At 42.8% G+C, this 11,464-nt stretch overlaps 1 protein-coding gene across 5 annotated transcripts in view; it reads left to right on the top strand.

Moving 5' to 3' along the window:
- The first annotated feature begins 2,870 nt into the window (after positions 1 to 2,870).
- LOC127351808 (SH2 domain-containing adapter protein F) overlaps positions 2,871 to 11,464 on the top strand; it is a 93,129-nt gene continuing 84,535 nt past the window's right edge. For all 5 annotated transcript variants that reach the window (XM_051379752.1, XM_051379750.1, XM_051379749.1 and 2 more), the window contains exon 1: positions 2,871 to 3,493. In XM_051379752.1, the coding sequence (XP_051235712.1) occupies positions 3,062 to 3,493 (432 nt within the window). In that variant the 5' untranslated portion in view covers positions 2,871 to 3,061. The remainder of the gene's footprint in view (positions 3,494 to 11,464) is intronic.

The following is an 11,464-nucleotide window of genomic DNA, read 5'->3' as shown; positions in this document are numbered from 1 at the left end:
CTGCAGTTACAGCCCAAGAAATCAAAAGTGTGAAGCTCCATCAGTCTGTTTTAAAACACAAGAAGAAAAACTGTTACAAGGAAAGCTGTTAAATTTCCAGTTGGCACTTCTACCCCAGTCTGGCACTGTGGTGATGCAATTACATGAATACTGTTTTGCTGAAGTATTTTGACATTCAGAAGCATTCTGCAGAAAGTGGTGTGCAGTTATATCTGAATTGCTGATACACAAGAACAAGGCATTATAATAATGAAGACTCTTAGCTTAGAGCAAATACAGTGGTGATATAACATGTTCCACAAAATAGAGGGTTAAAATAGAAATATAACTTTAGAAGAGGATTGCAGGGAGGAATTAATTATAGTTAGAAGGCACATTAAAGTTGTTCTGATTAATTGTTTCTCTGATTTCTTAGCTATCACCACGGCAATACCTGGTCTTGCTGTTAAATAATTTCCAGGAGAGCCTGAGAAACCCCAGAACAGACAGACTAAAGGAGGAAAATAAACTTGTGACATGTCTTGCACAACATGTCAGATGTTTGAGCTGTATGGCAGCTGCTGAAGTTATTAACATTTGCCTATAGCAAATCTGAGCCATCATCTTGTCTGTTAATTTCATGCTTTCCTATCAGTGCCAACGCCCCCCATGACTGACAAATATATGGAAAGAAAGTTTGTTCAGAATCTGCAACCTACTAGTTGTTGATAGACTATTAAAAAGTGCAGCTTTGAGAGAGAGCAGGTTGCATGTGGCCAATATTTACAGACCAATCAGCTTCATAGTGTCAAAGCACTGTTGCAATAACTGATGACTTTCCAGAGTGGAAAAGTCCTGTACTAATCCAGCACTCACTACCTGTCATTACTAAATGTTTTTCAGTTTTCTTTTATCTGGTTAGATGTATTGACAATGTGTGCTAATACACTACCAGCACCTCTCATATCATTTTACGTATGATAACTTAAAGAGAATCCTATACATATCTACATAAATTCCTCCTGGCAAGCAATCTGCCTGCGTAGGCTACTTAAGAGACTATTTGTATCCTATGAGGTGCTGGATTACAGGATTTGCATTTTAAAGGGTGTCAGCGTTGGCAGCTGGAGGAATGCAATTGTAGCAATGCAATAAAAGATCTGTGATGTGAGTCAAGCTCAGTAACCTAAATGACACACCTGCTCTTGCCCACCACAGATCCCCTAATACCTACACCATAAGACAGGCTATTACCCTGCAGCACTGGCAGTATTTATATCACTTCCTGTGTGTATGTGTAAATGCAGCACTGAGGGTGCACCAACAGTATGTATATTAAAATATGCCATGTAATATGTGAGCTGGAAGAGGTCTCTTTCTTTTTGTTCTCAGAGATTGTTTTTCCCAGAACTCGCAGCAAAAACAACCAGTGCTGCAATAAACTAAGAACCGTCTGAGCCCATTTTGCTTGTTTTGTTTTTTTCTTTTAAAGCTTTTATGTATAATGCACTAGTTAAACAGATTAATGTACTGGCTGTGGGGTGAAATTATTCCTATAAAGTGCAGGGAAATTGCACCGGTCAAATTTCTCTCTGCCTGCCCAAAGTGCAACGACGGCAGGATTTCAGGACAGAAATAATAGATTTTGTTTTGATCTCTGGAGCATGGAGTTGTCTCTCCCAGGGGCCTGCCAGGGTTAAACTCTGATCTGTACACTGTGACTTGCTCAAGGCTGTGTGTGTGGTGTTATTAAAAAGAAATATTGCTTCATAAAAAACACACTGCACTGCAGCAATGACTCCTGTTAATGCAGACTGTTGCTGGAGTATGTCTCTGGGAGGGGAAATGGGAGTTTTCTTCCCCCCCATCTGCCCTCTGATTGCAAAGGCAATTAGTGTTTAGCACGTGAACCCATGACCCTCTGCACCAAAGAGATTGAAAGACACCTAGGAGAGAAATGTTTCCCGGTATTGTTGCTTTGAACAATTCACCTACTCCACTCACGGATTGGTGTAATGAACTTAGGTAGAACACTGCCCCCTGTTAATATAGACTGAAGCATCCCTCTCCACTGGTCATTTGCAATGCAGTTTGCAATTAAAAGTCTGCAGCGGCCATCTGGACACGAGAGCACTGAGCGTGAGCAAAGGACACTTTACCCTTGAGTCCTATAGTTGGACAAAAAATATTGACCTAATAGAGTTGTATTACTTTCGACGTCTAAAATCCGGGAAATATAATGTAAAGTTTACTTTGGAGAGGATTTGGAAATACATTTACAAAACTTTTGCAACATCACCCACAATGACCTATTTAAATGATCTTGTGGTACTGGTTCACAGAGTTATAGTCACCAGCAATTAGTCTCAGAAACTTGCAAAAAACAAATCAAAAGACAGGATGTTAGAACAAAACTTTTATTTTATCCATTAATTAACACATCACATAGCAGCCCATAGGCTATATTACTTAATTCTGCATATAACACCAAAAGTCCTCATCCGGGGTTTCCCTAAAACAAGACGTTCATCCTCCAGGGGCTCGGTGCTTGTGGGTTTTTTTTTTTTAAACTGGAGACATTAATGCAGCGGTGGCGGGCGTTTACAGTCTTCAACAGTAAGTGGAGTTTCAGAAGTCCGGTAGGTGGCAGTGAATGTTCTCAGGTAGGAGGGCAGGTTGTGTGTGTGTGGGGGGGGGGGGCGTGTGTTCCTCTTGCACAAGCGCTCCCATGTTGCGTAGTCTGAAAACCTGACGTGGAGCGCAGCCGAGCAGTGAGTGACAGAGTTGCGGCAGGGCAGATCAGAAAGTGCCTGTGGCTGCCCTCTCTCTCTCTCTCTCTCTCTCTCTCTCTCTCTCTCTCTCCCCCCCCCACCCCCCCAACCCCCGCACCCCCCCACCCCCCCACTGCTCCTCTGCGGACCGACAGAGTCGCCCGAGACTGGCGACACGCGCTCCGACACCGGTCTGCTGGGCGCGAGTGACCCAGGGGGGAACCCACTTTGACGAACAGACACGGGCTCGCGCTGGCAGGAAAGGTGGAACTAAACTACATTCATTGACTTGAGAGCGATGCACTGGAAGCATGGCCAAGTGGTTCAAGGAGCACCTAGGATTCAAAACTACCAAAGCACCCCCTCCGGCGCCTCCGAAACCGGACTACAGACACTGTCACACCGGTGTGCCCGGTGCGCCTGGCTACCAACAAACAAGCTCCGGGGCCACCTTCCCGAGCCCCGCTCAGCCGGACATCCTCGCTGCTTACAAACTACAAAAGGAGCTGGACTTCGAGGACCCGTACACTCCAGGTGGAAATATTTCATTCGGCCCGAGCTCGAACACTGTAGGGTCGCCGGATATCAAGTATGTGTCACCGAAACACCGACTTATCAAGGTGGAAACAATCGAAAAGAGCAGCCCAGCTCCAGGCGGCGGTGTCACAGTCACCCAAGCTGTTGCTGTAGGGAGTGTTAAATCTCCGACCTCACCTCCCTCGGACCACGACAACAAGGAGAAGGTGGGTGAAGTTTAAGTGCAAACATTAGTCTGTGGTAGAGTACAGGGAAACGACTCTGTTGCTTCTTAATTACCATTAAAATATCAAATAAAAGCGGCAGTTCTCCTCAATGAAGGTTACCCCACATTTATCTTGGAGCCAAGTTTTGCTTTGAATCAAATCACTTATTTACTCTTCGTTCCCACAAAACTGGTGCCTGTCTTTTTGAAAAATCTCAAATCAGACATGCTGTTGATGAATGAAGCATTTGACCTACTCCTGTACTGAATGAATCGTTATAACCGGCAGAACTTGTTATCACAACCACACAACGGCGTGAGTTGCGACATCCACCTCTGTCTAATAACTAACCTGCACTACAGGGAGTGCTGTGGAGGGAACAGTCTATGACACGCAGCTCAATATTGCAGCAGATATGCACTCAGACTTAAAATATATGATCTTTTGCTTTCTTTCTGACAGTTCACTTGCTGTAAAGTGCTGGCAAACTCTGCTCTGCTGGGTGAAGTGTGTGTGTGTGTGTGTGTGTGTGTGTGTGTGTGTGTGTGTGTGTGTGCTGTGCCCATCTCCATCTGCAGCTTATTCTCAAGCACCAGTGTGATCTAAACTTATTCACAGTGCCTCTAATTGGACTTTAATCCAATCTTTTTAAACTAGACAGATCAATTTAGTGAATGTTCTTTTTGCAGTGATGCCTGCTGCCTTGCGGAGGGTTACTTGTGATGGGCTTATGGATATATGACTCTAATTTGAGCTTCTATTGGCACATTTCTCCTTTTTTTTTTTTTTTTTTTACCTTTTGAGGTTGTGGCTAATGCATGGATCTGGTTGCACGCACTCATCAGCACAAAGCGAGCGTGGAGACAGTCAAACAGGTAGAATGCATGCAGGCTTTGCCTTGGAACTCGCTGTCATGTCAGGCTCCTCAGGAATTCATACACACCGGGTTCATTTGGAGAAACCGGAGATGTTCCGTGTCAGTGAGGTTAAGGACATACCATCTGATGAGTATGATTCCACTGAGGAATGTTTCAGTGTCTGCATAGCTCATGTTCAGAGGAGGAAGCACGGCCCTGTGAAAATACACACTGTGCATCACTGTTTCCTCACGTCTCAATCACAACTATGTCTTGAAATTTCTGTGGTCGTCTTGATTTCACCTTCACGTTACTTCCTCCTCTTGTGTTTGCTTTCGCACCTGTCTCTGTGACGTGTGGCGATTTCGCAGTTGGTTTTGGTTCAACACTTTTATTTATATTCCACAGTGTCTGCAACAGCCTGTCACAGGAGCGTTGCGTGAAGAAAGCCTGCGCTGTTTTTCTCCCCAGTTTTGATCACACAAAACACATCTGTGACTGTCATCTATATTTCCCATATGCACTCAACTCAAAGATTGGGAACCTTGTTAAGCTCATAAAACTATCTTCCCTGCCAGTGTTTGTTTTCCCATAAAGTCAGACACTGTTTTCAGCAACCCCTGTGAACTTGGTGTACATGTTTAATATTCACACAGCTATGTGTTATCAATAAAATACGCATGAAACCAGAATTTACAGTTCTCGCCCAGCCACTGCAGCTGTTCATGCTGATTAAACAGAATATTGTTGTCTTATGTTAATTGAAGTTTATCTGGATCTCTCCCAGTCAGGAATACAGTTGCCTCTGCCCCTCCTCTTTCTCTCCTCATGTGCACATATGGCTTTAACAGACAGGCAGATGATCGTGGAGTATGGTTTAAATACCTCACACCTACCGATATGAATGATGTTATGGATGAGCTAAATCGGTACTGACAGCTGGTGTGCTTAAGCAATAAGTCGAGGGTAGGGTTTAAAGGTTTCTTGTCAGGTGCTGAAGGTTAAATGAAAATAGTGTAGTAGAGGAGAGGGGAGTGCGATAGAGAACAGATAACATGGTGGGGTTTTTTTGTGCTAGTCATCCAGTTGGTCCCTCTTCTTTACACTATCCATGGTTGGTGTTTGTATACTCTGAGCAAACTGGAGATATCTGGGACTGCTGTGCCACCTTTAGAGTTTGTTGCCATCTATCTTGCAGAGTATTAAAAAAAGCATCCACAGAGTTGGAAATTGTCGGTGCAGTATAATCCATCATAGTAATCACTAAGTCTTAATTTGGTTTTGTAAACACTTCTTACTTTGTGCTGAGCTGAGTACCTGCACTGCATGGCTTACCTGTCAGTCACCTGACACTCCCCGTAGTAAAGGGGAGTTTGCAGCAGGAGTACCTTCCAAAAAACATGTCGCTTTGCAGTCTTTGTTACATTGATTTTGTGTCAATGTTATAAAGTTTTTCTCAACTGTCCAAAAATGAGAGCTTGTACACACGTACAGTGTATATAATTTATTAAATAGAGCAAGAATAACTTGCAGAAAAATCCCTTCAAAGCCACCGTGCTCCTCAGTAACTACACTGTTGCTTCTAAGAGCGCTGTGAGGATTTATGTTTAAACTTTGGTGAGGATTACGGTTCATCTGTAAGCTAAGGATTTCCTTTCCGACTGTGGCTGGCCTTGATAATTGTTTGTAAATCCTTGTTAGGAGTACTCTCCAGGTGATTTTAAAAGTGCTGTTAATGTAGGATTGTCCCATTATACAGACACTTGTTTCAACGGTCTCTGTGGGAGGACACACTGTTTACAGTTTATTTTTCCCTTTAGGCTGGTGTTGAAAGGTTGAAAGTGTATGGAGTTGACAATATGTGTTCTTGTTGGGGAAGCTTCATGTTGACACAGTTTTATAGCTACATTTCTCGGGCAATTTTCTTCACAGACTAAGAGACACACACTCACACATACATGGACTTGCCATCAGTGCGATAGTAAGTCTTTTTTTAACTGTGCAGACTAAATGCTGACTGCTGGAGACTGAGCAAAGAGCACACAAGTGTCTTAACAGCACTGCTTGGTTACATTGACGTTTTAATTACTTGACTCATGAATGCTAATTATATCACTGCTTACCTAATGCCTGAAATGCCAATAGCAGCATCAAGTGAATTTTCCCCAGTCCATTTCTATTTCACCAGGCTTCCACAGGGAAACAAGCAAGATAACCAGTGTTTAACATGCCATACTGTATATCTGTTCTGCAAAATATATGCTATCCTCTACATTTTCATAGGTGTCTTATTTCATCACACAATTCTGTGTTGGTGTTTTTTAAGCCAATCATCATCTAAGAGGTGTCAGTTTATTCAGGGTTTTTTTGTCAACGTTTGGAGTTGCACTCTTCATCTGGAGCTTGACTTTGATGCTGATTGTTACTTGTAGTTTGAAGTGTCCAAGGCATTGTGATGAGTTTTGTTTTTAATGATGCCAAGCCCTTCATGGTAGAGTGAGTTGAGGGAGATGATCAATTATCATCCTGCCTTGGAGCTAATTAAAGCCCTCATCTCCCAGCTCATCGCTCTACTCAGCACTAACCTAACTTCTCTCAAGGACACGCGAAAATGATGATGGGGCCCCGCTCGGAAATGTGTAAACAAAAGCAGTAGCGCGGAGCTGACAGGCTGTGGCGGAAATCCTTGTGAAGTGTGCCCAGTCATCATCAGTATCTGCCTGTGCACCTGGGAAACTGCGGTTCCAATCTAACTTTGGCTCCCTTCATGGCTCGGGGTCCCTTTGACTCAGTGGTCCTATGAGGCAGCTTATCTATCTATAGAAACCTGCAGTTGGATCAGAAGCCCAGACAGTTGTTGTGCTGCTGTGCTTATTTTCCTACATCTTTTCCATGCACTTTTTTTTTTTTATAAGACCTTGCTTAGCATTTCAATTGATTATGCTGGAGTTGGAAAACCATTGTTATCTCCGCCAAGAAAGTTCTGTTTTTTATTCTGTATGGAGATGTGTTTGTTATAGCAGAATGTCTCAAACATTAGTCAACAGATTTTCGTGAAATTTAGTGGAAAGTTAGGCCTCAGGTCAAGAAAGAACTGATAAGGTTTTGGTTGCCAATAGTGCCACAAAGGGTCCAGTTATGAGCACTGTTTGCTCAAAACTCCTATGACTAACTACTATGAGCCCTGGAAAGAATTATTTGGTTTGTCACCACTCCTACAGGTAATGGAGGTATAGCACAGATGTTGAAGCATGTAGTGTTGCATTTCTGAAGTTGTGGTGATCAGACATTGTTTTTAGTATCAACAAGTGTGTCACATTCAATGAATACCAGTCCACACAAAGGAAGTGATGCTTCAATACAGGCTGTCATGATAGCTTCCTTCCTTTTGTCTTTTGCATACTTTTGAGTCCATTTGCATTTGTGTAATGATCAGATTGAACTTGAGATGGTGCACTGCAGTGCGTGAGAGGGCTGATACACAGATACACCTCCAAGATACAGTCTACCACAGTGTAGGTAGATCAAGCTTGTTTGACTGGCTGGCAGATTACAGCTCCAGTAGAGCATGGCGGAACTCGGCTCAGCTTAATTTCCCCACAACCTTCGCTTGGCCTTCCAGCCAGGCACTCCAGACCTCAGTGGAGTTTTATAAATGCATCCCATCGGCCTTTCATGCTCTCATCTATGCCAGTGATAGGAGAAATGTCAAGCACAAACGTCAATATCACCTGGGTCTGTGACAGTGGTTTTCTTCAGGGAGCCAGAAAATGGATGAAAACATCAGAGCCCATCATGTTTTGTTATAGCACCCCTTTTAAGGCAGTTCTCTACCTTTCTGTATCAGACAGAGGCTGGCCAGGTTGATAGCAGGCCCGACTGGATGTGCTCTTTTTGTTCTACAGTCACACAAACCTGTTTATTTGTGCTCTTTGGCTGAGTAAATACCATAGTGTTGTACATAATGTCAGTTTTTCTTACTCAGATTATTTAAAATTAAGAGCATTTTATACATTTGGACCACCCAGCAGAATTAATACATAATGGGAATAATATATAGACTTAACAGTAATAATTTTAAGTCATTTTCCACTGCAGTGACAATGTGAAACCCAGGTTGAAATAGTCAACAGACTGGTGTGCAAGCTGTGTTGTGCATGTCTTAGATTTTGCAGCTGTTGTTTTTCCTAATCATGCTCAGTAGTGACAAATTTGTTACCGTCAGTGGTGGGCAGAATGTGACTCATACATTTAAGTAAGTAGATAATTATTTTGATCTGTATAATAAATTGTGTAAAATATGACAGTGTGTTGCTATGTCTACTCTGACTCATACAGTGACAATAAAGTCTAGTCTGTGATATTGTTGGCATGAAGTGCCAGGCATGATTGTGACATTTTTGTTTCCAGTTTGACCCACTCTTCACTGAAGTGTAGAAGAATGCCATGCATTTCCTGAACTATTTAAAGCATCTAAAGCATTTTCTCAAAGTCAGTGACTAGTTCAAACCTACAAGATGTTCAGGTTTAATTACTCACTGCTCAGAATACAACAAATTGTTCTTTTAATGGCAAACGTATTTTATACTCAATGTTTTTTTTTTTTTTTTTTTTTTATTCTTTTGTGTCCATGATAAAAAAAATACCACAATGGATTCCAGTGACCTGAATAAGAATCCTGGAAGGGCACTTTGAAAGGAAGGAAGGAGCACAGAGCCCAACAGCATACATAAAAAGCCCCGCCTCTCTGGGGCAGGATGAAGTCATCCTGTAGTGGAGGATACGCTTGAAGCCATAATGTAATGCTCATTCAATTGAGCACCGACAAGTTCGGCTTTTCATCAAGATATCCTTTTGGTGAATCCACAAATCCTATTAAATTTACGGCATGACGGCACTGTAATCCAGCTTCATTGAGAGTAATAACTAGCCATGGTTAGATTTTATATACAACCATCCCACCACATGTACTTGAAAGTTATAGGTCTTGGAAATGATGGCCTTTAGCAATTGTTTGCTTTTTCTTCTTCCTCTCCATCTGGGAGCTTTTTTTTTTCAGTTTAAAGAGTCCCGATGGGGTCTGTTGTGTTTGTTGCTCAATTTGCTTTTTCTAGCTTTGCACCGGAACATCAGTCACATGATTCCACCAGGTCACAATTAGCCTGCAGACTAGTTCTGCAGCTTTGGCCACTGGGGAGTTGTAGACACATGGCTCTGTTTTGTTTAATGACAGTGTGTGTGTGTGTAGCTGAATGTAGAAGGAGGGAGTCCTGGTGGGCAGGCAGATCGTCACACACCGATTAAAAGGAAACAAATTGAGTCCTAAGCCTGCATGCCATCTAAGGCACAAAGGGAGAAATCTGCATGGCACATTGACTTCTTTGCACTGTTTCTGCAGAACCAGAAGCTGCCTTTAGTAAAAAAAAAACTATGCAAATTTGAGCTGTAATCAAATAGTTATTTTTGCAACAAAATACAGTGGAGTGTAGATATCATAGAGATCTGATTTGCTTTTTTTTATCTCCTGAGTGCAGGCTGTTGTTTTTGTGTCACACTGCAGGAGGCAGCCAGACTTCCGTCTTGCAAACAGAGCTGCCCTGTGATCTGAGTGCCCACCAGGAAGCTGAACACTTCCATTTCTTCTTAGTGGGATTCCAGGCTTTCATTTTGTTTCATTCTGTGAATGAGAAATGAGTCTACCAAATAATTTGTAGTCTGTTGTAATGCGACTCAGATCTGTGAATTATTCACGAGAGGTCACATTTGGCTGCTTGTATTTTTCACAGTTAAAATGTTGTTGCTGTTATTGTGATAGGAGCATGGGCAGAGATAGAAAGCCACTATCTACTGTTGTTTGGTGGAAAATAAGGAATGGGTTGGTTGCTCCAGGATTAAGGAAGTGCTCCCTTCCTGACAGGAAGTGTTTACAACTTGGTGACATTCCCTTTTTAACTTGACAAGTCTGTGCTTGCCCCTCCGTGTAAGCTGGGTATTCTGGTTGCTGCTTGCTTGCTAAAATGTAACCAGGGTTAATGTTCTCAGCTGTTTCGACATGAGCAATCTAGATGTCGGAAATAGCGACAAATGTTGACTACACATAGCTGTTGTGTGCTCCATTGAGGGTTCTTTGTGGCAACAGTCTGATGATTGTCCGTCACCCCTCCTAATATAGCCTCTCTAGCCTTTTGCTATTATTCCCACCAGAGAGGTGGGAAGCCACGTAGCAATGGCAGCGGTATGGGACTCCACCCTGCATGCTCACTCTATTGTCAGTGTAGGCGACGTGCAGGGACCTCAGTGCATCCTCACCACAGAGAGGCTATCTTAGGCCACAGAGCTTCCAGCCTCAATCAAGACGTCCTCAAATCAAAATCTGTAGCTTTGTTTACTGCCTGACTGCGGCTTGTTTTTCTCTGTGCTCCATAAATCAATGCCTCCATCCCAGTGGGTCTCCTCATGTTGTTTCATGAAGCCCTAGTTTCCTTATTGTGTCAGTTTTTATCTTATAGGAGCCACGATTTGTTTTTGCCTGTGCGTTGTGGTAGCAGCGTCACATGGGAGTGAATTGCATGTCTACAGTATGTCAGCATATTTTCCCCTTTTTTCACCATACTACCTCATTCTTAATTTAAAAGACAAATCAGTGTTCCTGTAATATGTGTAACTGTAGTGATGAAGGAAATTGGTGTAGGCCATGTTAAGGACAAATCGCTCATTCACAAGGGCAGGGGATTACCATATTTCATAAAATTCCAACATTCCATTGTAGCACCTGAATTATCATCAACTCTAGTGCCACACCACTAACTGTATGTAGCAGAAACACTGCCAATAAATCTATCACAGAAGGATGGGGGCAGAGGAAGGAAATTGGATTTTGTCAAGCGTGTCGCCAAATACTTAATCTTGAATATCTGTCGCATATTAAGAGCACCTTCTTTGGGTGCAACCCACAGCCTCCTCCCCTTTCTCCACTGGAGGCCTTAAGTGGCTGTGTGGAGTGTGTTTCAATGAAGGAGGTCCTTAGGGACAAGTTGGGGTACCTTTTTTGTGCTTCACCGCGTAGGGTGATAAAGGAGGATGCGGTCATTCATCAGGAGAGGAGGGCAGCCAG

Source organism: Dicentrarchus labrax, unplaced genomic scaffold (genome assembly GCF_905237075.1).
Source record: "Dicentrarchus labrax unplaced genomic scaffold, dlabrax2021, whole genome shotgun sequence".
Classification (NCBI taxonomy): Eukaryota; Metazoa; Chordata; class Actinopteri; family Moronidae; genus Dicentrarchus; species Dicentrarchus labrax.
Note: the sequence above shows the minus strand (reverse complement) of the source record. Positions and strands in the feature narration are given on the sequence as shown.